At 43.4% G+C, this 27,591-nt stretch overlaps 1 protein-coding gene across 2 annotated transcripts in view; it reads left to right on the top strand.

Moving 5' to 3' along the window:
- ENSA (endosulfine alpha) overlaps positions 1–23,095 on the top strand; it is a 29,362-nt gene extending 6,267 nt beyond the window's left edge. The window contains exon 4 of one of the 2 annotated variants that reach the window (XM_040626796.1): positions 22,798–23,095. In XM_040626796.1, coding sequence (XP_040482730.1) covers positions 22,798–22,804 — 7 coding nt within the window. In that variant the 3' untranslated portion in view covers positions 22,805–23,095. Of the gene's footprint in view, positions 1–195; positions 958–22,797 lie in introns of those variants that run through there. The other variant, XM_008695702.2, reaches the window with a different exon arrangement.
- Positions 23,096–27,591: the final 4,496 nt, after the last annotated feature.

Below are 27,591 nucleotides of genomic sequence, written 5' to 3' on the forward strand. Positions count from 1 at the left end.
CTCTGTCTCTCTGTCTCTCTGTCTCTCTGTCTGTCTCTCTCCCAACTCTCTGCAGATCGGATTCAGGCTTGTGCCAGGTAGCCTAATGGTTGTTAAGTATGGAAGAGTCTGGGGTAGGGACTGGGATGGAACTTCGGGTTTTTTCCCTTATTACTTGACAGTGTTTTCTTTTTCTTCTTCTGTGTTCGTCCGCAGTGGCCAAGTTGAATGATGTTGCCCGGGGCTCCGCCAGATCCTGAGACGCTGCCCTCCTGGGTCCTGTGCTGGCTCCTGCCCCTCCCTGCTTTTGCAGCCAGGGGTCAGGAGGTGGCTCGGGCGCGGGCTGGAGAGGCAGAAGCCCCTGCCCGTCGGTGTCCCAGCGCATGGAGCCCCTTGGGCTGAGCACCAAGACCCTGAACCTTTTTTGTTTTACCTTTTTTCCAAATAACTGTTGGGAGAAATCTCAGTGAAATCCTGGCGGGGATGGGAGGGGGTGGGGGGGTGCGGGTGTGGTGTTTGAGAGGGTGGGGTGGGAAATTTGTGGGGGATATGAAATAGGGCTTGGAGTTGATAAAAACATTCCTGACTATCCTCCTTCCTAACCATGTGGCTGGTGTGGGATGGGTGTGAGGGGGAGGAGTGGAGTAGACTCCAGATGAGGAGTTCTAATTCAGCTCTGTAGAAAAATGCCTTGTTTGCTTGGATGTGGCTGGGGATCTGGTGTCAGATGAAAGAAACTGTCCATCTAAATATGACAGATGCAAACAGCTCCTCTGGTTCTGCAGAGCAAGCTGAGAACACAATGTTAATTGTTCATTGAAAAAAGTGCTGTCCTTGGAATAGATTTGCTGTGCGGAGAAGGGCAGTGAGTGTGGGGAAAGGGGGCCATGAGCGTGGGGAGCCCCACAGAGCCCAGGAGACTTTTTCAGTATTTGAAATAAAAAAAGAAGACGACGACCCACAAAAAAACACAACCCAGAAATATTCTGAAGCAGTTGGTGTGTTTTATTGGGGCTTGGGGAAAGGGAAGAAAATGAAACTGAAGACTCCATTCAGGGAAGAAGCTGGTGTGAGGCCCTGAGTTCTAAATGAGAACAGGGGCCCTTAATACGAGATGTGACTGGGCTCCCGGCTTCCATCACTCAGGGAGAGGGAATAGGGATGTTAGCATACAGATGCGGGCTTTTCCTGACTCCTGTCTATCCTTCTGTTTCTGTGGCTAACGTAGAAGATGCATCAGCCTCAGGTTTGGCTCACAAAATGAGGAATGTGATCTACATAGTGTATTAACACCTCGAGCTTAGTTCACGCTAAGCAAAAAAGAGAAGCCCACTCTTCCTTTTCCCTTTCAGTCTTCCGTTCCTTCACAAGTTCTCATGTTCGTGAAGGAGAAATGGGACCTCTAGTAATAAGCCAAAAGGAACTCAAGCCTTTCTGCTTGTGGCCAGCAGGAGGCAGAGTGACTTCTTTCTCACCACCTCCCAAGCATCACCAGAATCCTGCCGCTAGAAGTTAAAAACTGCTTGTTGAATGTATTATTGAAAAGACCGTTACTGACAAACTCACACCTGTCTCCCCGACACACACCAACATTCATATGTGGTAGCCTGCTTGCCCATTTTGCCCAGCATTGAGTAGGAGAGTATATTTCCCCACACGAGATTGGCTTCTCGAATGAGTGTGCATCAAGGAAGATAAACAAGGTCCAGTAGACCTAGACATTCCAGAGAACTCTCCATCTTATTGAGGGGGAAGGGCAATTCTAAACTGGACTAGGAATGTTGTTCTCAGTATCTAACTCATTCTCTCTCCTTAATCAGAAGTTTTCCAAATATGTTTTCAGCTACTCAGGATACTACTGATTTGCCCTCTCCTGATTGAGTCAGGGGATTGTGATACCTCCCAACCATTGGCCTTTCTGAGTGAGCCAGTATGGAGATACATTGAAAACATTCCCTACCTTTGTGAGGTTTATTGTCTTTGTGGAAGAAAAGCTATGCAAAAGTTCACGTACTTCAGAAGTTATAAACTCAAAGCTAGGAGCTATACATACACAAATTAGAATGTTTACAGTGGTGGGGGTAGTGAGTCTTCTCATCCCTATTCCCCTTAAACCAATCCCATGGCTTCTTTTTGAGCACGCCATCCCTAGTGTATGTTTGCCAGGTGGATACAGCTGGGGAGTGAGATCAGTGAGGCTGAATGTCGGATCATTTGGTGCAGTTCCGTTTTTAATACAGGTAAAGAAGTTGAAGTATAGAAATAAATTGCTTTTAAGGTAGCAGTTAGTTCACTGAAGAGCCTGAGATAGTATCTAGGCTTTTTTTGTTTTTTTGTTTTTTTCTTTTTTAAAGTAGGCTCCGCGCTGGGCGTGGAGCCCAACCCTGGGCTTGAACTCAGGATGCTAGAGTTGAGGTGAGATCAAGAGTCAGACGCTCAACCAACTGAGCCACCCAGGTGCCCTGTATCTAGGCTTTTATATGACTTTTCCATTATTCCTGGCTTCCCTGGTCCGTAGTTTTAAGCTGTAGTCTTAAGAATCTTGGGGTGCCAAGAAAGGATTGTGGCAATCTCTACTGTAGTGTAAAACCTTGTCATTCCTTCTCCCTCACTCCCCTACTATGGGGCCACACAACCAGACCAGTCTGCTCTGCACTGCTTCAAATAGCGATTCCTGCCCGTATTCCAAACGGTGGACTCAAGCGTTCTTCCTTTCGTGCGCCATGGTTGAGTGAGGCTTCTGCTGACAAGCCTCTCAGCTGTCTGATAGGCAGGGCGGCAGGGATGCAGTCACCATGACTCTTTTCCAGCAGCATTCATTTGAAGCTGATGTGGCCTGGGCATGGAGAACGCAGGCAAAGGAAAAATAACTTGGAGGGGCGCCATTGAGAATATCTGCAGTGAGCAAGCAGCACCCACACAAGCAGCCAGCGGGTGTGTAGTGCCCTCTACTGGGCCTTAGGGAGCTTCCCAAGGAAAGGGAGGCGAACCCTGACAGAAGCACACCAACAAAGGCAAATTCATGTAGTTTCAGCACAATGCCAAGAGCCGAGGGAAGGAGAGTCAGGAGATGAGTTGTTAGCTGAATCTTCTTAGAGATGGGGGGTTTATTAATGATAACGTGAGGCCTCCCATGCTTGGGCGAGAATACGTTCATGCACAGGTAACTGGTGAACACTCACTTTGCAATCAGAAATACTAGCTGTTGGTGGGCAGACAGACAGTGTAAGAGATGGTGTCAGCCCTGGAGGAACTTGAAGCCTCATTGAGACAGCACTTCTACGTGTGATGCCAGACTGCATATCATCAGTCAGGCTGTGGTAAAAGAATTCTGAGGGGCGCCTGGCTGGCACAGTTGGTTAAGCAACCAACTCTTAGTTTCGGCTCAGGTTGTGATCTGAGGGTCATGAGATTGAGCCGGTGTCGGGCTCCATGCTCGGCACAGAGTCCGATTGGGTTTTCTCTCTCCCTCCCTCTCTCTCAAATAAATCCTTTAAAAAATTCTCAGGGACTCCTAGGTGGCTCAGTTGGTTAAGCATCTGCCTTCGGCTCAGGTCATATCCCAGGGTCCTGGGATCGAGCTCCACATCGGGCTCCCTGCTTAGCGAGGATTCTGCTTTTCCCTCTCCCCCTGCCTTCTGCTCCCCCTGCTTGTGCTCTCTCTCTGTCAAATAAAATCTTAAAAAATAAAAAAAATCTCAGAAGGGAAAATCCAAAGGGCCAGAATTATTAGGTAAATATTACTGGTAGAAATGGAAATTGAACTGGGCCTTGAAAGATGGGCAGTACTTAAATAGTCCAGTTTTAGGGGCACCTGGCCGGCACAGTCAGTTAAGCCTCCGACTCTTGGTTTCAGCTCAGGTGGTGAGATCTAGCCCCATGTCAGGCTCCCAGCTTGGCATGGAATCTGCTTAAGACTTTCTCTCCCTCTGTCCCCGCCCTCTCTCTCTCTAAAAATAAATAAATCTTTTAAAAAATTATAAATAGTCCAGTTCAGTTACTTAATAAGAGCCCAAAATATGCCAGGCACTGTGCTAAAATATAAGTGATATGTGGGTGCTTTCTTTTTCCACATGAAGAAAACATACTATAGTGTTAAACTTGGGTCATAAGGCCTAGCTACATAGACAAATAGGGATGAGTTAATAATTGCTAAATGTTTTTGAGTACTTAGGATGTACTCATGCTAAGCGCTTAACTTAGATCCTTTCATTCCTCAAAGCAATTCTATGAGTAGGCAGTCATATTCCTGCCATTATACAAGTGAGGAAACTAAAACAATAACTTGCCCAAGTCACACAGCTTCTGAGAGTGGAGGCAGGAGTCACTCCGATGCCTGCAAAGGGAGGGGGAAACAGTGATGGGGAATACGTTCATGGAGTAAGTTCTAGGAGAGGAACAGGATTTCTCCAGAAAGATAAGGTGATAAGGGGCATTTTGGTGGACAGACCAACACTCGGAGAACCATGAGACCCTTCGGAACGGGTGGCACTTCAGCAGCAGTCAGGAGTCCTAGAGAGTGGTTGGTCCAAGGCCAAGAAGGCAGACAGCCAGGTTACAGAGGATATGGCAGGCCGGCAGGCCTGGGACCTCTGAGGGGATGGCAAAGAAAAAACCTGGTCAGACCTGTGTTTAGGTAGGTTACTATCAAATTGTGTGGAGAAGGATTTAAATTAAAGGTGAAGGATTTCGGGATGGACTGGTTCTAGTGTCAAGCTGTCTGGTTTTAAACTCTGATTTTGATATATTTTTAACTCAGGACAAGTTTCCTAAACTCTCTTTGCTTCAGTTTATTTATTTGTAAAATAGGAATGATGTAATACCTACCATAAAGGGTGGTTGTGCTGATTAAACAAAATAAGATGTGTAAAGCCCTTCAGGGATTGTATTAGCACATAAGATACGGTTTCTGCCCTCAAGGAGCTTACAGACTATAGGGGGATGTAATAAAGACGGGTAGGCAGACAATTAGAATACAAGATGGGAAAGATGGGATAAGCACAGAATGCTCTGAAAGCACCCACCTAATCTGGGGAGGTGGAAGAATAGTCAGGAAAATCCTTTCACAGAAAGTAGCTGTAAGCTGAAATCTGATAGAGCAGTAGGACATAGTCATGTTAAGGAGTTAGATTGGGGAAGGGGGTCTTCCAAATGGAAGGACAGCATGTGAAAAGATTTAGAGGATTGCATTCTGGGAACTTAAAATAATTGAGGGGCACGTGGGTGGCTCAGTTGGTTGAGTGTCCAACTCCTGGTTTCAGTTAGGGTCATGAGATCAGGCCCACTCAGCCGGGAGTCTGCCGGAGATTTTCTCTCTCTCCCTCTTCCCCTCTATCCCTCCCCCTGCTCATGCACTCTCTTTCTCTCTCTAAAATAAATAAATCTTCAAATAATAATTAGAATTGAGAGTAGCTGTAGCATACCAAACAGCAGATGAGGTGCTGAGAAATGGGTCCAGTCACAAAGGGCCCTTTGGACTTGATCCTGGAGGCAATGAGAAGCTGCTGGGATTTGGGGCAAGGGAATGATATAATCAGATTGGCTCTTTAGAATAATCTTTCTGACTACAGTGTGGGCAAGAGACTGGAGAGGGTAAAATTTATGTATTTCTTAGAGGTGCTGATAACAGGCTGGAAAAGTTAAGGGATATGGTTGTCATGAAGAGAAAGATGATGATTCAATTTGTGGCATAATAAATTCCAAGCAGCAATGAAACACTTAAGTGCGGACTTCTCTACTACACTCCACTTAGTTAACCGTTACCATGGGCTGGTTATGAGTAAGAGAGACTATTGTGTTGCTACAGTGCTGTAGGTTAGATATGAATAGGAGTTAAAGAAGGAAAGGACAGTGGGGATGAAGAAGGGTGGACAAATTCAAGACATACACGGAAAGTACGATCAACAGAACTTGATGGGGGGAGACGGTGTGCGACTTAGGAAGAGACAGAACTCTAATAAAAAATTCCTAGGCTTCTGGCCTGGGTTACTGTGTAAGGGATGATGCCATTACCTAGAGAGACACTACTACTGGAAGGGCAAGTTTAACAAGGAAGATAATGAGTTCAGTGTTGCAAAAGGGATGATCTGAGGTGCCTCTAGGGGACATCCAAGAGGAGATGACTGGGAAGTTACTGGATTTATGAGTCTAGAGGTTGGAGAAGAAATCAAAATAGGAAATGTAGATTCTGTGGATTTCAAGATATACTTAGTAAAACCATGGAAGTGAAAGCATACAGAGCAGAAAGACTGGAGGGCAGACCCTGATGAAAGCTAACATGTGAAGTGAATAAAGAAAAGGGCCTGACAAAATAGGAGAATCAGGAAGATGTGGTGCCCAGTGATAGAGTTTACTGGAAGAACTGGGTTAGTCAATAATGTAAAATGCTATTGGAGGTTGATGAAGCAAAAATTAGACTATCTCACCTTTGTAATAAAAAGTGCCCTAAAGTGTCCAAGAAATGTGCCACAATAGCCAGTAACTATTTGTCAAGAATATAATTTAGAGTATACATGTCTGTCCACTTTCTGTACTTTTCAAGATTTTGGCAATGAGTATATATATGATAGAGGTCATTTTAATTCTAAAACAATAAAAATCTCAAAATGTTTTCTCAAAAATGGACTAAAGGGTGTCCATTTGATTTGGTAGTTAGTAACCGTTTTGATCCACCAGTGTCAGTGGATTGGTAGAGGTGGAATCTTGCCTATTGAACTGAGTAGTATGGGAAGATTTTGTTGTTTTAGGATGGGAATGATTTAGGCACATTTATTGACTGAGTGAAAGGAACAAGTAAAAGTCGAAGCTCAGTACCGAATGATAACTAAAAAGGGTTCTGGAGAGAAAGGAGTGGATGTAAACTAGTTCAGGTGGATGTGGTCAATTAAACACTTCAACAAACATTTATTAAGCACTTATTATGTGCCAACCACTATGCAAGGGGAGGTGCTGGGGTTAGTTCAGTGGGAAGCCAGCTAAGTAGGAAATTGGTCTCAAGCAGGAAGATGCATACTGCATCCGGCTTGAGATTCAAGGTGAAGATATAACAATGGGTAAACTCACAGCTGTTTGTGACTGGGGGTCGGTGATTGATGGGAGTCCTTGTCTGACAGCTTCATTGTTCTTTGTGGAGATGTCAAGTTGAAAGGGAGGTGGGGGTTAGGGGGTTTAAGAAGAGTGGCCATCGTTTAGAAGAGAGGATGAAAGGGAGGAGAATGGAAGAGAGCGGACAATAATACCAAGTAAAAGGTTTAGGGAACAGTGCCGAGGTCTAACAGATTGGAAACCATGAATGTATAATCCTTGGAATGTGTAATCTACTGGAATGGTGCCAATCTGTGTATTTCTGCTGCTTTCTCTAGCAACACCCAGCTGCCTGGGTACAGAAGCAGAGAAGATACATTATTGTTTAGCTCCTGGATCATGATGTGTAGACACAGGGAGTGGACTGACAAGGGTATAAGGGGATGAAAGGTGCTGGGGAGAGAGCTCAAGAAATCCACCTGATTCAGGCCGGGGAACAAGGTAGGCTAAGGAAGGTATGATCAACTCTGGTCAAGAGAAGTCTGGATAAGGTCAAAGAGCTGATGATTTAGAAGTCAAAGAAGTGGTTAAGCTGGAAGCTTGGGACCTGGTAGTCAGAATGACATTAAGAGTTGAAGATTTTAGAGGTGAAACTCTTCCGTGTAACAACATGGGTAGTAGGAACAGGTGTCTGAAGTGGAGTAAAAGTAAAGGTCATCAGAGTGTTAAAGAACAAGGGAGTTCCCACATCCAGCTGCAAAGGTAGGTGGCTCATGTATTTGTGGTTTGTTGTTATCTCTTGTTAAACCCAACTGTATTTTTTTTATAAAAGATTAAAGCATTTAGCTTAGAAAACAACAACGAAGAATTATAGGTGTGGAATGTTGGATCAGAAAATCAGGTTGTTGGAATGAATCCAGAATTACGCAGGATCGGGGAGAAGATGAAGCCTAGTACCATCCTGGTACAGAACGTGACCAGGACTAGCAAAGAACATAAAGGAGAGCTTAGCCTGATGGAATGAACTCTAAAGCAGGAGGAATGGCATGTAAATATCTTGGAAGAATAATGACCTGAAAGTGACATTAGGGAGCTGGAAGTATCTCCGTTTTCCCACTTTCTGATATTGGAAGTGGGGGGGGAACCTCTAGGGCTGCAAACAAAGCAGTGTCTTAGGGGAAACCTAGGTGTAATTTGAATGCGTGGGTTTAGGGAAATTCTCTAAAGAGTTTCTGTGTGAGGCATCAGAGAAATGCGTAGACCAGGGATGAAGGTGTGAGTGGGAGAGTTTCTGCATTTGGGGCAGAATCCAAGGATTATAGAGAGATGGGAACCACTTGTGCAATGAATTAGCCTTAAGGTTCCCAACTTGGTTTAAAAGTTGTTTGGTGTCCATGTTGACCGAAGGCCTCAAAGGGTTATGAGGCCCAGTCTCCTCAGGCCTGCCCGAGTGATAGGTGCTAAGTGATAGGTTAAGCATTCCACCTCTGAGAACGTATCCTAGGGGAAAAAAGAGAATGAAGTGGTAGTTTTAAACTGATTACAAAGAGGAGCAAGTAGGCTAGCCTAAAGCAAACAACTGGAAGAGGGTCCTTCACTCATTTCACAAGTACGCATTGAACCACCAGGACTTTGTCTTATTTACTGGTCTAGCCTCACCATCAAGAATGGCACATAATATGTGTTCAATAAATATTTGTTGAAGGAAGGAATTGTTCATTGTGAGTCTATCAATATTCAGAAAATATTACAAAGAGTTTGACCTCTCTCAGCAGTCTCTAAGCAGCAGCAATCATGGATAAGCAGAGATGAAACCTCTAACGAGAGAACAACACTGGACAGACACAGCTGGGCCTCTCTTTTGGAAAACTTTTAGATGAGCCACATGACTAAGAACAAGTAAGAGCCAAATACTGTATCAACCAAGGATAGCTTTTCTTCAAGACATTAAAGTGTCTCCTTATGACAGGAAGAGAGCACTCGATACTGATAACCACACTGCGGTCAAGAGGCCCCTTCAGGTAAAAAAAAAAAAAGTTTTGATATAAATGGAAGTTTGGTGACAGAGGCACTTAGTGTATTTAGATGGACTTTTTTTGAGCCTTGTTTTGACATATTTATCGTAGGTAGATACTAGAAATTAATACAAAATATGAACTCTTGGTTATTAAATCTTTATTATAATATTTAGTTGAAAAGCTCCAACTAAATAGAATGGAATGGACACAGTAAATGAACTGTTCTCACAGTATTCACATTAACTGCTAGGACTGCATAGCCCTGAACAAGCACCATTCTTGATCCAGTGCCGGCTACCTGCCTTACCACCTCAAACCCAGTTAGTAACATCACACTGATCCTTACGCTAGAATGCTTCTATTTTCAGCTAGAAAGAAAACTCTCAGGCATTAGCAGACCTGTCGGCAGGGAGCAGAGGTGGGGGGGCCGGTTAGCAGAAGCAACTTACTGTTGCTGAAATTACCCCATGAGGAGACCACCTACTCATATAACAAACGGAAGTCCTGGCATCACTCAGTGATCAGGAGTCCTGGCTCGGCATTAAGGTCCGTGTCTGAAACGCCTTTTATGACTAGGAAAGTCTGAGTCATCCTCAGACGTTCCTCCTCGAATTTCTGAGTCATTTCCTTTTCCAATGACCCAAACTGGTACAACTACATATGGGAAATATTCAGAAGGACAAGTTTTGGAACTAATGGGACATTAGAGGTCATTGTGTTCAGTGTGCTCATTTCACACACACACAAACTGAGGCCAAGAGATGGTACCTTTTGCCCGGAGTTGCACAGCCTCTATCAGGCGGCTTTTCCTACACCCAAGGCTCTCTTCTCTAGAAACTGATTTCAGAGGTGCCTGGGTGGCTCAGCTGGTTAAGTGTTTGCCTTCTGCTCAGGTCATGATCCCGGGGTCCTGGGATGGAGCCCCGCATCGGGCTCCGTGCTCAGCGGGGAGTCTGCTTCTCCCTCTCCCTCTCCCTGCTGTTATCCTTGCTTGTGCTTGCTAGCTCTCTCTCTCTCTCTCTCTCTGTCAAATAAATAAAATCTTAAAAAAAAAAATAGCTGATTTCACAGCAAATTTGGGACTCTGGTTTTCATTTGCTTTTATTAGAAGTAAACAAACTAAATACTTGGGTTGGAAGTCTGAGAGGAACTCAGGGCCCAGGCGAACAAGCTGGCATCCATGGTATCCCCTTCAAGTAATATGATGGTGTCCTGCAGTGGACCAAGGAGAGGGCTCTTCTAACTCAGGGTTTCTCTACCTTGAGACTGTGGCCATTTCGGACCAGACACATGTTTGTTGTGGGGGCTGTCCTGTGTATTTCAGGATGTTAACAGTAGCTCTGTCCTCTACCCACTATATGCTCAGGCAGAACCACAAAAAAGTCCCCAAACATTGCCAAATGTCCCCTGGGTTCCCCTGGTTGAGAACCCCTGTGCTGACTTAAGGAAGAGGCTCTTGTAACTCAGTCCTGGTCCCATTTAATCCTCTGAGCAGTGCCTATCCTTACTCCTGTACCCCTATGCCTGGCTTCTCTCCCTCACCTTTCCCTCTGGGGCTACCATGCCCTCAGTGGCCCCGAAAGTGGCACCTGGGGTGAAATGGGAAGCAAAAGTTTCTACCCTCCCCTTCTTTCAGCAAGGGGATCCCCCTGACTGCATGAGAATTTACATACTTGGTTAAAATAAGACAAAATGTACGCAGGGCTTAGCTCTTAACTGTGACTACTGTGAATCAAGGAGAGATCAGGGCCTTAAGCCCTTTCCTACCTCGGGGTTGGGCTGGGAGAGGCAGATGAGGGCATACCAAAAGAATCTGCCTTTTTTGCACAATTTTCTCTTGACTCAGCCGTCAATGTCCCCTCCCCAGCCACACTCATCCTCACCAGTGCCCATATTTAGACACATGCAAGCCTGTGTTGTAGAAAGACAGAAACCATATGGTTGTTATAGAGATTTGTTCACACTCACCCCCAAAGCATGGCCCAGGCGGAGCAGTGGGGTGAATGGCAGTTCTTGCCAGGACCTGCGTTTTTCTTAATTTGCTATTCCCTACCTCTTCTGTTCTCCACAAATTTCCATGCTTCTCATTCCTGCTTCCAGATACCACTTCCTACTGACAAGTACTGTTCTTAAATATCTCCTTTGCCTCAGGAAGTCACAGTTTAAGAATAAAAGAACTGGGGGGGGCGCCTGGGTGGCTCAGTCGTTGGGCGTCTGCCTTCGGCTCCGGGCGTGATTCCAGGGTCCTGGGGTCGAGCCCCGCATCGGGCTCCCTGCTCTGCTGGGAGCCTGCTTCTTCCTCTCCCACTCCCCCTGCTTGTGTTTCCTCTCTCACTGGCTGTCTCTCTCTCTGTCAAAGAAATAAATAAAATCTTAAAAAAAAAAAAAAGAATAAAAGAACTGGGGGGCATCTGGGTGGCTCCATTGGTTAAGTGTCTGACTCTTGATTTTGGCTCAGGTCATGATGTCAGGGTTGTGAGATTGAGCCCCGCGTTGGGCTCCGTGCTGAGCATGGAGCCTGCTTAAGATTCTCTATCCCTTTCCCTCCCCCTTTGCCCCTCCCCCACCAAAAGAATACTTAACCTTTCTGAGCATCAGTCCCTTCGTCTGTAATAACAAGATAATTATAATACAAAACTTATATGGCTTTTGTTAGAATCAATTAGAATTAATAAACAAATATGTAAAGAAACTTGTATCATGACTGGCAAAGTAGGTGCTCAATAAATGGAATTTGTTGTGCTAAAATAAAATCCTGGTCTGGGGCGCCTGGGAACCAACCACTAATGCCTTTGGAAATCTTGGCTTGTGCTTCCTCCCGGATAATAGGAAAAAGCTATTGTGGGAGTACCCCTTGTCCTGTGGAGTGACAGAAGAGCAGAATTGGGGGGGGGGTCGCTTTGTTTTTTGTCTTTGTTGTACTCAGAAAGCTGTTTTGGAGGAAAAATCTGGGCGTATGATCTCTTCCTTTCTGCAGTGTAAAATGAAAGCCACAGGGAAGAGAAGGCAGAAGACATTAACTTATCCTTGCCTGGCTAAAATGGAAGAATAAAAAGGCAAAATGTTCTCTGGACCTTTGGCTCTGGCTACCCTCTTCCAGCAGACCCCTATTCAAGAGGAGGCTGGCTCTGTCCATGTAACAAGCTGCGGCTTATTCCTGCTGTAGATTCTGTGCATGATGTCTGTTGAATTTTTGGGGGGAAAAAACAGACAAAAATTGGTATTTTCTAATACCAGATAGAGGGCAGGCAGTTCTACCCCAGGAAATAGGTAAGATTTCTCTTCCTGCAGGAGGTCTTAGTTCCTTCCAACACACTCAGGAAACAGAAAGAAGAAAACATTATGCACTTGCATTTTCACCACTGTTCTGTCTCATGGAATAGATATTATTATCATTTTTTAAAAAAGATTTTATTTATTCATTTGACAGATAGAGACAGCCAGCGAGAGAGGGAACACAAGCAGGGGGAGTGGGAGAGGAAGAAGCAGGCTCATAGCGGAGGAGCGTGACGTGGGGCTCGATCCCACAACGCCGGGATCACACCCTGAGCCGAAGGCAGACGCTTAACCGCTGTGCCACCCAGGCGCCCCAAGAAAAAAAATTGTTTTTGATTGAAGAAGTCCTGGAAAGATAAATACTACACTGAGAATTGTGGTTACCTCGGGGAGGCCATTGGGGAGTGGGTTAAGGAGTGGGCTTGAAGGTGGTGATCAAAGGAAATTTAGTCTCATCTGTCATGTTTTTTTCCCAAGGAGAATATTTATGTATTAATTGTGTAATTAAAAATTAAATTTTGACTTAAAGGACTATTTTATATTTTACAAAACTTTAATGAAGCTCAGAAAAGGTAATTTATCTAAGGTCACTTGATAATTGACAGACTCCAAAGTCCATGGCTGTTCTACCACACCACAATGCCCTGTGTTCAACCCTCAGGGAGAAGTAAGTTTAGAGCCAGGAGGGAGTCCTGAACTTTCCATCTCACGGGCAATGGAATTGTTGTCTAGCCCTAGGCCTTGGGTTGGCTTTTTTTCTTTTCTTTTTTTTTTTTAATCGCTAAAGGGGAACTTGCCCAGACCATGTCAGAACAACTTGCTGACTACCCTATGAGTTGACCTGTGAAGTATGACTGAATCACATAGACTCCAGACAGGAAACAGGGAAGGCTGTAAAGCAGAATTGATAAAGCAGATTATGTTTTATATTTAATAGGATTTTATTTTGGGGGCTTGAACTCACAACCCTGAGATCAAGAGTCACACACTCCACCAATTGAGCCAGCCAGGGGTCCCTATATTTAATAAGATTTTATTTATTTGTTTGTTTGTTTGTTTGTTTGTTTATTTATCTATTGACAAGACACTTAGAGTGTCTGTCTTTTTTTTTTTAATTTTTTAAAGATTTTCTTTATTTGAGAGAGAGAGAGTGGGTGCACACAAGCTGGGGGGAGAAGCAGAGGGAGAGAGAGAAACAGACTCCCTCTGAGCAGGGAGCCCGACGTGGGGTGCAATCCCAAGATCCTGAGATCATGACCTGAGCTGAAGGCGGCCACTTAACTGACTGAGCCACCCAGGCGCCCCTTTTCTTTTTCTTTTTTCTTTTTTTTTTTTAAAGTAAGCTCTGCGCCCAATGTGAGGCTTGAACTCGTGTCCCTAAGATCAAGAGTCGCATGTTCAGGGCGCCTGGGTGGCTTAGTTGGTTAAGCATCCAACCCTTGATTTTGGCTCAGGTCACAATCTCAGGGTTGTGGAATCCAGCCCCGAGTCAGCCTCCTCACTCATCAGGGAGTCTGTTGGAGTATCTCTTTCCTCTCCCTCCACCCCTCCCCCCTCCAAATAAATCTTAAAAAAAAAAAAAAAAAGTGTTACATGCTCTAGGAACTGAGCCAGCCGAGTGCCTCTTAGTAAGATTTTAAGTTGGGGGCTGCCTGGGTGGCTTAGTTGGTTAGTCAACGGACTCATGGTTTCAGCTGAGGTCATGATCTCGTGGGTCATGAGATCCAGGCCCAAGTCAGGCTCTGGTCTCAGTGGGATGTCTGCCTGAAGTTCTCTCCCTCTGCCCCTCCCCCCACTCACGCTTGAGCAGGTGCGCACACACTCTCTCTCAAATCTTTTTTTTTTTTTTAAGATTTTATTCAGGGGCGCCTATATGGCTCAGTTGGTAAGCATCTGCTTTCTCCCTCTCCCTCTGCCTGCGGCTCCCCCTGCTCATGCTCTCTCTTTCTGGGCCAAATAAATAAATAAAATCTTAAAAAAAAAAAAAACCAAAAGATTTTATTTGAGAGAGTGCAAGCACAAGCGGAGGGCGGGGGCCCTGCAGAGGGAGAGGGAGAAGCAGACTCCCTGTTGAGCGGGGAGCCTCGCACAGGACTCGATTCCAAGACCCCAGGATCATGACCTGAGCCAAAGGCAGATGCTTAACCGACTGAGCCACCCAGGCGCCCCTCTCTCAAATCAATCTTAAAAAAAAAAAAAGATTTTAAATTGGATATTTCAGCTGGGATACTGACATATAATAGATAAGAAATTCTATTCATATAAAAAGTGTATACACAGGGTTTTCAAAAGAGATTTCTTTGGAGGCAGCTATTACCCTGTTGTGAGCTGCACCAAATTCCAAGGAGAAGCAGTCGGGAGCACTTCTCTCTTCTTCTCAAGCCTAAGAAGAGAGACCTTGAGGGACCACTGAAGCATTTGATGCTTGTCTCTGGGTAGAGGATAGTCATTAGACTGCATATGACTCATGGTAGAGAAATTTCAAGGCAAAGGTTGGCTAGGAACAAAGCCTGAGATAACCAAGTAAACAGCTACATCTTGGTAGTAACTGCACTCCCTCTGACAAAAGGTCAAATATACATTAATCCTCGGGACCAAGTATGGAGCCAGTTTAAATCCTACTCAGGAGAACTTTGCAGAAGCATAGTGGGGTTCTTCACAAAGGGTTCTGGAAAACAGAAGGATAAGAGGGGATGTGGTGGCCATAGAAATACAATGCATCATCCCAATGTCATCTTAATGTCAGGAAAGCTGCCATTGCCATTGGAAAGGCCCAGCAGGGAAGCCCCTGATGGATCCGTACAAATGCCCATGAGACCATCAGCCTGCAACATCAGCCAAGCCTAGAAAGCATTTCACCATCTCCCTTCTGCTCCACTCCTGGAGATGTCAGTGTCAGCATCCAGGAAGTGAAGAAGGACATGTAGCAAAAGGAGAGGAGAAGCCAACCACCCCTCTTCCATAAAGGCAGGCCGCATTGACCCTAGCTATGGGGTGGAGATGTTCTCACATACGATGAAGACTGGTGTGTTTCTTAACATATTTCTGAATCAGGAGTGTCTTTTGCTTAAAGTGACTGCAAGGCTGTTACCTAAAGGTAATGAAAGGATAAGGAGGGGTGCTGGAATTTTCATCCATGTCAGAGGAAAACTTCTCCCACTGAAACTTTGCAGAGGCAGGGGGAGACAAACTTTTAATTTTTATTACATCCCTTCGGTTGGTACTTGTTAAGCATTCCAGTTATAACCATCTTTGTATTCTTTGAGGCATTTAATTGGCACTCATGGAATTGAGACTATTCTTTCCAGTTTGTGGTCTGCCAAAGTACCTTTGAAAAGTTAACATGCTCTGGGGTGCCTGGCTGGCTCGGTCAGTAGAGCATGAGACTCTTGATCTTGGGGTTGTGAGTTCAAGCCCCACGTTTGGTGGAGATTACTTAAAAATACAATCTTAAAGGGGCACCTGGGTGGTTCAGTCAGTCAAGCATCTGACTCTTGATCTCAGCTCAGGTCTTGATCTCAGGGTTTTGAGTTCAAGCCCCACACTGGGCTCTATGCTGGGCTTAGTGCCTACTCAAAAAGACAAAATAGAACAAACAAAAATCTTAGGAAAAAAAAGAAAAGTTAACATCCTCTCTATAACAAGACAACTCAAAAGAAAGGAGTTTTAGGGATTTGGGGTTTGGCAAATCTGGCTGAGGCCAAGGGAATTTAAAATAGATTCTTAAAGTTAGTTGAAACCTTGGATATCATCTAGTTCCAACTAATTCCTCCTGCATTAATCTCTTCCTCAGCATCCCTGACAAGTGATCATTCAGGCTTTTCTTGAATAACTCCAGTGTCTTGAAATTTACTATTTTCATCCTCATTAAAACTGTTCAAGTATAGCAGTGCCTGGGTGGCTCAGTTAGTTGAGTGTATACCTCTTGCTTTCGGCTCAGGTCATGATCTCATGGGTCGTGAGATCAAGCCCCATGTGGGGCTCCGCACTCAGTGGAGACTCTACTTGAAGATGCTCTTCTTCTGCCCCTCCCCGACTTGCGTGCATATGCACTCACGCTCTCTCTCTCAAATAAATAAATAAAATCTTTAAAACTATTCAAGTATCAAATGTTCTACATCTCTCTGCATCTCATTTCACTAGTCTAAGCATTCTCCCTTCCTTCAATTATTTCTCCTTGATGTGATGTGCACTCCTGGTATGACCCTGGCTGCTTTCTGGAAGAGCTCCAGGATGTCAATGCGCCTACGTTTGGTCCAGATGTGGCCTGACTGAGCCACGAACTAAACCGTCACTTGCTTGGTTGTGGACTTGGACTGTAAGAGAGCCTTAGGCATCCTTAGAGTCACTGCCTACCCTGTCACACTGTTGACTCTTTTTTTTTTAAGATTTTATTTATTTGAGAGAGAATGAGAGAGAGAGACAAAGCACAAGCAGGGGGAGGGGCAGAGGGACAAGCAGACTCCCCTCTGAGCAGGGAGACTGACATCGAGCCCTCAGGATCCTGAGACTATCACCAGAGCTGAAGACAGACACCTAACCAGCTGAGACACCCAGGTGCTCCAGACTGTCGACTCATTAAAACTGATACTATAGGGGCACTTGGCTGGCTCAGTTGTTCAGCGTCTGCCTTCAGCTCAGGTCATGATCCCAAGGTCCTGGGATCGAGCCCCAAATAGGGCTCCCTGCTCGGTGAGCCTGCTTCTCCCTCTCCCACTGCCTTCTGCTCCCCCTGTTTGTGCTCGCTCTCTGTCAAATAAATAAATAAATTCTTTAAAATAAATAAATAAAACTGATACTACATAAAACCTACAGGTGTAACTAAGGGGTGAGGTGGGGTTGTTTTAATTTGTTTTGACTTCATGAATAACATGAATGCATTAACTTTATAAAACATGTAAATAATAGGGATCAAAATCTTCATTCAAGGGGCGCCTGGGTGGCGCAGTCGTTAAGCATCTGCCTTCGGCTCAGGGCGTGATCCCGGCGTGCTGGGATCGAGCCCCATGTCAGGCTCCTCTGCTAGACAAATCTGAAATTTTCTTTTTTTTTTTTTTTTAAGATTTTGTTTATTTGACAGAGAGAGAGACAACCAGCGAGAGAGGGAACACAAGCAGGGGGAGTGGGAGAGGAAGAAGCAGGCTCCCAGTGGAGCAGGGAGCCCGATGCGGGGCTTGATCCCAGGACCCTGGGATCAGGCCCTGAGCCGAAGGCAGACGCTTAACGACTGAGCCACCCGGGCGCCCCCCTCCCAAGTTTTCTTTGACCATTGTCCCAAATCCTGGTCCTTTCCTTCCAGAGATACATACTATTTCATTTTGGGTATGTATCCTTCTAAACTTTTTCCTATGTATTTACATGGATATATATTTACATGTGGAAATATGTAGTTTGTAAGAGATTTTTAAAACATAAATATATCAAACGATTTGTACTATTCTACATCGTTTTTCACTTTAACACATTACAGAGAACTTTTCACATCAGTACATCTAAAGCTATCTCCCTTTTACAACTGTCACATAGTATCCTATCGTATGCACGTATCAGTTTAACCATTCTGTTGTTGCACACGCGGTGTTTCCATATTTTTGGTTATTACAATGTTTCACTGAAAATTCTTTATGACTCAGTGCTATACAGGAGTATCTCTCTGGGGTAAAATAAATAAATAAATAAATAAAAATAAAAAAGTAGGCTCCATGACCAGCGTGGAGCCCAACACAGGCCTCACAACCATGAGATTGAGAACTTAGCTGCGATCAAGAGTCAGATGCTGACCCAACTGAGACTCTCTGGGGTAAATATTAAAAGATTCAATTGCTAGGTTATAGGATATGTACTTTTAAAATTTTAATATATACTTTAAAAATTCCCTAAAATGATTTATATTCCCACCAACCTTGTGTGAATACCTTGGACACTTTCCTATACTTTTGCTGACATTTGGTATTAGCAGTCTTAAGTTTTTGCCAGTAAGGAAGATGAATGAAAGTTCTCATATACTAATACACACATACATGTATATGTATGTATATATGTAAGTGTGTATGTGTGTATATGCCATTTGTATGTCCTCTATTTTAATTGCCTACTTTGCCCATATTTCTTTTTTTTTTTTTTTTTAAGATTTTATGTGAGAGGCACCTGGGTGGCTTAGTTGGTTAAGTGTCTCCCAGGGTCCTGGGATTGAGCCCAGCGTTGGGCTCCCTGCTCAATGGGGAGTCTGCTTCTCCCTTTCCCTCGGCCTCTGCCCCTGCTTCTGCTCTCTCGCTCTCTCATTCACGCGCGCTCTCTCTCTCTCAAATATATAAATAAAATGTTTTAAAAAAAGATTTTATTTGAGAGACAGACAGTGTGAGCGAGCGGGGTGGGGGGGGCAGAGGGAGATGGAGAGAGTCTTAAGCAGACTCTGCACTGAGCACAGAGCCCAACATGGGGCTTGATCCCATGACCCTGAGATCACCATCTGAGCCAAAACCAAGAATCGGAGGCTTAACTAACTGGACCACCCAGGCACCCTCTACTTTGCCCATAATTCTATTCAGTTTCCTAAGTAATTTTCAAAACATATTATGTCATATCTCCTATATCACACACACACACACACACACACACACACACACACCCTTTATGCTACACTTTACATTTAACCCATTTAAACTAAATCTTGTTAGATTTGGTCTAGCCTGCCAAGATCTCTTTGCATTCTGATTCTGTTCTCCAACAATATATTCATTATCCCTCCCATATTCTTGCTATCTACAGATGTGATCATCTGTCACCAATGTTCTTTTTTCTAAAATTAATTAATTTTTAAAATAATCTCTACACCCAACATGGGACTTGAATTCATGACCTCAAGATCAAGAGTCGAGGCTCTACCAACTGCAGACCACCACAGCCAGGTGCGGCTGTCACCAGTGTTCTTAACTAAGCCATTTGTACAAACCTTGAACAGGACAGCTCTCAGGTTAGAGCCTGGTGGAATGTACTAGGGACCTCTAATTTGGTATTAACCTATTATTAGTTAATGGGATTCTGGGTAGTGCTCACATTGCCTTTTCACCTTATAGCAATCAAGAGCCTGGTTCAGTTGGAACCTGCAGCTGCAGGTCCCATTGTCAGACTGTACATTAGAGAAGTCAATCTGAGTTCCCTGTCCCAGGTCAAAGAAGAAACATTGAAATTGGGTAATAAACCAAGTTTACTGCCCCTTTCCTGGTTTTAGTTATCTGGGTCAGCTTCTCTAAGGATCTGCTTCTTCCATTTCAGAATCTACAGATTTTCTAAAAACTTAGAAAATGGAGGTGCCTGGGTGGCTCAGTCGGTTGAGCGTCTGCCTTCAGCTCAGGTCATGATCCCAGGGTCCTGGAAGAGAGCCCTGCGTTGGGCTTCCTGCTCAGTGAGGAGTCTCCTTCTCCCTCTCCCTCTGCTCCTCCCCTCTGCTCATGCTCTGTCTCTCACTCAAATAAATAAATACAATCTTTTTTTTTTTTTTAATTAGAAAATGTCATTCAGAGGTACTTGGGTGGCTCAGTTGGTTAAGTGTCATGATCTCAGGTCATGATCTCTGGGTCCTGGGATTGAACCCCGCATCAGGCTCCCTGCTCAGCGGGGAGCCTGCTTCTCCCTCTCTTTCTGTGTGCTCAATCTCTCTCTCTCTCTCTCTCTCTCTCTCTCTCTCAAATAAAGAATCTTTTAAAAAATGTCATTCATTCTTAAATTTTGTATCACTTAGTTTGGGCCAACTACAGTTGCAGCCTATCAGATCCTTTGTGGCTTCACTTCTTAGCCTGTCCACCTGAGGCTCCGTGGACAATGATCTACCTCAAGACACGGTACCACACCCTCAATTACCTTTGTCTTTTGTTCTTTGGTCCCAACTACCTCGCCACTCCCCAGTTCTAATGACTCTAACCTTTATGTTTATTAAGAAATATTTATCAACTGCCTACTGATGTGCCAAGAGTTGTTCTGGGTATTGGGGATAGAAGTGTGTTTTCTCTACTTCTGGTTATAGGCTGCTGCTTTATGGGATAGCATTTATGGGAGTCAGAACTAGTACTCATGTGTGGTTTCCAGCCTTAACTTGGCAGTCCGCATGGGAAGCTAGATCCCTTGTGCATTTCCAAGAGCTGTTCTCCTCAAGTACCTCACTCTAGTCCTAGCCTCTGGCTTTTGTAGACCACCTTGCATTCCACCTCAAAAGGAATGGGCACCCTATCTTGCCTAGTTAAATAAAGAAGACGAGCTCCTTATAGAGGCTTTGACTTTGCCCTCCCATCTGTCTCTTCTGGAATACTGTGCCCTATCAATTGCCCCTTGCTCCTCCTCCTCCTCCTCTTTCTTCTTCTCCCCCTTCCTCCTTCCTCCTCCTCCTCCTTCTCCCTCTTCCTCCTCCTCCTCCTCCTCCTTCTTCCTCCTCCTCCTCCTCTTTCTTCTTCTCCCCCTTCCTCCTTCCTCCTCCTCCTCCTCCTTCTTCCTCTTCCTCCTCCTCCTCCTCCTCCTCCTCCTCCTCTTCCTTCTCCTCCTCTTCTTCTTCTTATTCTTTTTCTTCTTTTTTTTTTAAGATTTATTCATTGGGGCAACTGGGTGCTCAATTAAGCGTCTGCCTTCAGCTCGGGTCATGATCCCAGAGTACTGGGATCAGGTCCCACGTGGGGCTCCCTGCTCAGCAGGGTGTCTGCTTCTCCCTCTCCCTCTGCTGCTCCCCCTGCTTGTGCTCTCATTCTAATTCTCAAATTAAAAAAAAAATCTTTAAAAAAAAAGATTTATTTATTTATTTGAGAGAGAGAGTGTGTGTGCAAGTGCGGGGAGGGGCAGAGGACGAGGGAAAGAATCTCAAGCAGACTCCCTGCTGAGCACAGAGCCCCATTTGGGGCTCATCACAGGGCTCATTTTATGACCCTGAGATCATGACCTGAGCTGAAATCAAGAGTCAGACTCATAACTGACTAAGCCACCCAGGTGCCTCCCTTCTCTCTCCTTTATAATTCCTTTCATGCCAGGTGATCATTCTCCCTAACCTACAAATGTTTGAATCCCTCATTCTAAAAAAAAAATTCTTTCTTCAACCCAACCACCCTCTGCTTTCTCATCCTTCTAAAATTTCTTCATAAAGAAATTTTCAAGTACTATTTACTCTTTAACCCAGTGAAATTCAGCTTTTGCCCTCATTAATTTATAAAATCTATTCTCAAAATGACCTAATTTCTAAGTACAGTGGCCTATTTTCGGTTCTTACCTGAATTTTTTCCTTTCTTCCCTCTCAGGGAACTCCTTTCTTTCCCACTTTCATACAGTCAATAAATATTTATCGATTGCTTTCCGTGTGCCAGAAAATAGCAGTGGCAAGATGGACCACTGCTCTCGTGGAACTTTGTAGTGGGGGAGACAGGAGGGTGTAGGGTCACCAACATTCAACAAAGAATCAGACTTCCATTCTAGCAATATAACAGGCCAGATACCCTGACAACTATTCCACAACAAAACACCTCAAAACACCAGCTTAAATATAAAAAGCAAAAGCATGAATCCAAAAACATAAGGCTGAAATTGGTGGCTGTTCTAGAGACATCTGCTAAGCCCCAGAGACAGAGCTTCCATCTTAATGATTTCTCAAGGGACAGCAGACAAAGCCTAGGGCTTGTGCAAAAAGAACAGTTGGATGGGAATACCCCTGAATAAGGCTAGGACTCCACAGACTCCACTCTCAGTGAAAGGGTAAACTAGAAAATACCCACCCTGAGAAGACAGATGGAAAAGAAATGTCCTTATCTCAGTCTTGCCTTAGAGTGAAGGGAAAAAGATCTTTCCTTAGAATTCACAAGTTAGTCCTCTCATGGGGTTTATAGCTTAAATTCACATTACCTGAATAAACAGGGAAACTTAAGCTCAGATTTTATTTTAAAGTAATTTACAAGTTGGTAGTATCCCCAGGCACTTGAAAGAAACAAACACAGGGGCACCTGGATGGCTCAGTCAGTTAAGTGTTCAATGCTTGATCTCAGGTCAGGTCTTGATCTCAGGGTTGTGAGTTCAAGCCCTGCATTGGGCGTTCTTAAAAAAAAGAAAGAGAAGAAAAGAAACAAACACAAATCCTCTCTGAAGAAAGGCAGCTTCAATCCAGACCTCAAAAATTCCCTAAAATTTCTTCAAATATGAGTTCACAAAAGTCCCAAAACACAAGGCAACAGGAAATAAGGCACCATGAATGAGAATGAGCAGAAATTATAAATAGCAGAACTAAGCCCACAGATTGGAATCATAATACAGCATATAAATAAGTATGTTTAATAAACTTAAAGGAAATATAAGTTATGACTGAAGGATAAAAGACTATAAAAATGACAATTAAGATCTAGAAATTTGACATATAATTAAAAGAAGTAATTTAGAATTATTATTAAAACACAATGAAAATTGTTATAGATGCTGTGAAGGAAAATTAAGAATGCTATAATACATAATAAAGTGAATTGTTTTTCCCCAAATGCAGGTGTTGAAGTCCTAATCCCCAGTTGCTCAGAATTTGACTATACTTGGAAATTGGATCTTTACGGAGGTGATTAAGGTTAAATGAGGTCATGAGGGGGGCTTTCATCCAATGTAACTGGTGTCCTTACCAAGGGAGATCAGGACACAGACGTGCACAGAGGAAAGACCATGTGAAGACAGAAGACAGCTATGTGTAACAAGGAGTGACACTTCAGAAATAACAAGGCTGACAATACCTTGATTGCAGACTCCTGACCTCCAGAACCGTGAGAAAATAAACTTCTGTTGGTTAAGCCCAAAATACTTTGTTATGGCAGCCCTAACAAACTATTATCTCTGACTCTTCTTTGATGATATCTCTTTTCCTGTTCACCCCTTAAGTTTTGGTATTCCTCAGAGTTCTATATGGTTCTCCTCTCTTCCTCTATATAGTTTCCCTGCAGTGGAAAGGACTCTAAAATTAGTTCTGAACTCAAAGGCTAGCCCCCATTTAAAAGTTGACTGTAGGGGGAACCTGAGTGGCTCAGTCAGTGGAGCGTCTGACTCTTGGTTTCCACTCATGACCTAGAGTCCTGGGATCGAACCCCAAGAGGGACTCTGTGCTCAGCAGGGAGTCTGCTTGAGGATTCTCTCTCCCTCTCCCTCCCCCCCCACCTCATGCACACTGTCTTGCGCTCTCTCTCTCTCTCAAATAAATAAATCTTTTTTAAAAAGTTGAGGGGCACCTGGGATGTACAGTCAGTTAAGTGTCTGCCTTCAGCTCAGGTCATGACCCAGGGTCCTAGGATCCAGCCCCACCTTAGACTCCCTGCTCAGTGGGAAGCCTGCTTCTCCCTCTCCCTCTCCCTCTGTGCTCTCCCTGCTTATATTCTCTCACTCTCTGTCAAATAAATAAATAAAATCTTAAAAAAAAAAAAAAAGTTGACTGCAGGAGCACCTGGCTGGTTCAGTCAGAGGACCATGCAACTCTTGATCTCAGGGTTGTGGGTTCAGGCCCCACACTGGTTGTAAAGATTACTTTAAAAAAATAAATCTTTAGGGGCGCCTGGGTGGCGCAGTCGTTAAGCATCTGACTTCGGCTCAGGGCATGATCCCAGCATTATGGGATCGAGCCCCACATCGGGCTCCTCCGCTGGGATCCTGTTTCTTCCTCTCCCACTCCCCCTGCTTATGTTCCCTCTCTCGCTGGCTGTCTCTCTCTGTCAAATAAATAAATAAAATCTTAAAAAAAAATCTTTAAAAAAATAAATATAAAAATAATAAAAATTGACTGTAAATAAGTTTCTGAATCTATGTTTAATTTTCTTTTTCTATAAAAGTGGGGATAATTCATATTTATCTCAGAGTTGTTGGAAAGATGATGGTGTTGATGATGATACCATTTGTTCGGTACTTATCATATATAAAGGACTGGGCTAATAATTGTTTTACCCTCTTTATTCACTTACTCTTCATAATAACCCAACAAGGTAGCTATTTTACTCATCTTATAGATGTAGAAACAGGCCAGAAGTTTAAATTACTTGACCAGAGTCACTCAACTAGTAAGGGACAGAAGAAGATTCAAGTCCAATCTATCTGATCTCAAAGCCTATGCTCTGTGAATATAGCTAAATGTTAAGGTAAAGTAGAAAGGAATTTCCATCCTTTCCAATGAATTTTCTATTTCATCAGAAGGAAAGAACCTCAGCAAAGACAGGAACATTCTCTGTGAGAATGATTAAGACTGGTTAAAGTCCCAAAGGAGCAGTCCCAAACTCTTCTCGAGAAGTCCATGTGGCTGCCCACCCCTCCATTCCTCGTATATGGTTTCCCTTTCAATTATAAGTGCCCTACCCATGCACATTTACCAGAATGTATAGCGTGTAACAGACAATAAGTATGCTTTTCTCCCTTTTATGCTGCAATCTCTCTCTTAATAACTCCTGAAACAGTATCAGTAGCCCTGACAATTCCTGTAGCCTCAATTCTGCATTTCTAACTGCCTCTTAGATGCCCAACCTACAAGTCTCACAGGCACTTCAGGCTCAATATGTATCATCTTCCCCAAGAAACCTTGTTTTCCAAATATATACCTTTATCGTGTTAAAAGCATACTAGTTACCCAGTCTCCCATTATAAAAGTCTTGCAGTTATCCCAGATTCTTTCCTTTCTCTCATGTCACACATCCAATCAGGTATCAGATTCTGCTGCTTCTACCTTGAGAAATGTTTCTCAAATCTAGGTCTTTTCCTCCTTTCCCATTCTAGATACATTCATTCAAATACTTGTCAAATCTTTCCCAGACAATTGCAATAACCTCCTAGCCAGGTTTCCAGGAACTAGCCCTTCTTGCCTACTGCTCTCAGATTAGATTCCTAAAATACAAAATTCAGTCAGGTCATCCCCTGTTTAAAATGCTATCAATGGCACTTCACACTCAATCTGGCACCAAACTCTCTCTTCAATCTTAGCTCCCGCCACTCCCCTGTGCTCCTTCCTACTGCAGACTAACAGCCACTATTTATGCGAGTCCTTAGATGCCGGATCCTGTGATAAATTTTATAAACACACACACACACACACACACACACACACACACACACACACACTCATGGACCAGTGGTTCTCAAACTTTTGGGTTTTAGAATCCTCTTATGTTATTAAAAGTCATTGGGGTGCCTGGCTGGCTGAGTCAGAAGAGCATGTGACTATGTGACTCTCGATCTTGAGGTGGTGAGTTTGAGCCCCACATTGGGTGTAGAGATTACTTCAATAAGTAAAACTTTAAAAAAAAGTTATTGAGGACCCCAAAGACCTTTGTGTTTATTTTGGCTTTATCTACTGACATTTACCACCTTAGAAATTAAAGCTGAGAAACTTTTAAAAAGAGTAATTCAGGGGCGCCGGGGTGGCTCAGTTGGTTAAGTATCTGACTCTTAGTTTCAGCTCAGGTCATGATCTCATGGTCCTGGGATCAAGCCCCACATCAGGCTCCTCACTCAGTAGGGTAGGGGTGCTCTGCTTGAGGATTCTCTCCCTCTTCCTCTGCCCCTCCCCCTGCTCATGCTCTCTCTCTCTCAAATAAATAAATCTTTAAAATAGAAATAATAAAATATTATTTTTCTTAAAGATTTGTTTATTTTTAAGTAATCTCTACACCCAACATGGGGCTTGAACTTACAACCCCGTGACCAAGAGTCTCATATTCTACTGGTTGAGCCAGCCACGTGCCTCTAAAACAGTAATTCATTTTAAAACAACAATAATAAACCTAAGAAGAAGAAGAATAGCATGTAACAGACAATAAATATGATTTTTTCTCCCTTGTATGCTGCAATCTATCTAATAATGGTAATAATAATAATAAACAACCAAATTTAGGTTAATATAAATGACATATTTTCAAGAAAATATCTTTTTATATTTTTGCAAATCTCTTAATATCTGATTTAATTAAAAACAGCTTGATTTTCTTATCTGTTTATGCATTTAATGTTTTGATATGTTTTTTGGGTTTTTTTTTAAAGATTTTATTTATTTATTTATTTATTTGACAGAGAGAGAGACAGCCAGCAAGAGAGGGGACACAAGCAGGGGGGAGTGGGAAAGGAAGAAGCAGGCTCCCAGCAGAGCAGGGAGCCCAATGTTTTTTTTTAATTCATTAAGGGGCACCAGGCTGTCTCAGTTGGAGGAGCACACAACTCTTGATCTCAAGGTCGTGAGTTCAGGCCCCATGCTAGGGGAAAGAAAGAAAAGAAAGAAAAGAAAAGAAACGAAAAGAGAAAAGAAAAGAAAGGAAAAGAGGAAGGAAGGAAGGAAGGAAGGAAGGAAGGAAGGAAGGAAGGAAGGAAGGAAAGGAGGAAGGAAGGGAGGGAGAAAGGGAGGAAGGAAGGGAGGAGGGAAGGAAAGGAGGGAGGAAGGAGGGAAGGAAAGGAGAAAGAGAGAGAGAGGGAGGGAGGGAGAGGAAGGAAGGAATAAATTTAAAAACACATTCATTAAAATCACAACCAAACCCATCAGCAAATCTTTAAGTGCTGGGGAAGCTGTCAAGCTCACTGTAGTAGATATAAGTTTTCCAAAATTAAAAGTTTTGCTTGAAATCTCAAATTTTATCACTGGTACAAATACTGTTTGTTCTTTTCCTTAAAGTGACTGGCTCACTTTGTTTATTTTTGAGAAAACACCAATTCCCGGGAAGGAAGGAAATAATAAAGATCAGAGTAGAAATAAATTCAATAAAGACTTAAAAACAATAGAAAAGATCAATGAAACTAAGTGCTAATTCTTTGAAAAGATAAACAAAATTGATAAACCTTTAGCCAGACTGATTAAGAAAAAAAAGAGAAAGGACTCAAATAAAAGAGAAGTTACCACCAATACCACAGAGACTACCATAAGAGACTACTATGAACAACTGTACGTCAACAAATTGGATAACCTAGAAGAAATAGCTAAATTCCTAGAAACATAACAGTTTTCCAAGACTGACTCAGGAAGAAATAGAAAATCTGAATAGACTGATTACTAGTAAAGAAATTGAATGTGTAATCAAAAAATTCCCAAGAAACAAAAGTCCAAAACCAGATGGCTTCTGGTTTTGGGGCATTCTACCGAAAATTTAAAGAAGAATTAATACCTATCCTTCTCAAACTATCCCAAAAAGTAAAAGAGGAAGGAGTATTTCCAAGTGTTTCAAAATGAACAGAATAGGGAACCCAGAAATAAACCCACACTTATATGGTCAATTAATCTACAGCAAAGGAACCAAGAATATCCAATGGGGGGGCGCCTGGGTGGCACAGCGGTTAAGCG

The sequence above is a fragment of the Ursus maritimus genome, unplaced genomic scaffold, assembly GCF_017311325.1.
Source record: "Ursus maritimus isolate PB19 unplaced genomic scaffold, ASM1731132v1 scaffold_12, whole genome shotgun sequence".
NCBI lineage: Eukaryota > Metazoa > Chordata > Mammalia > Carnivora > Ursidae > Ursus > Ursus maritimus.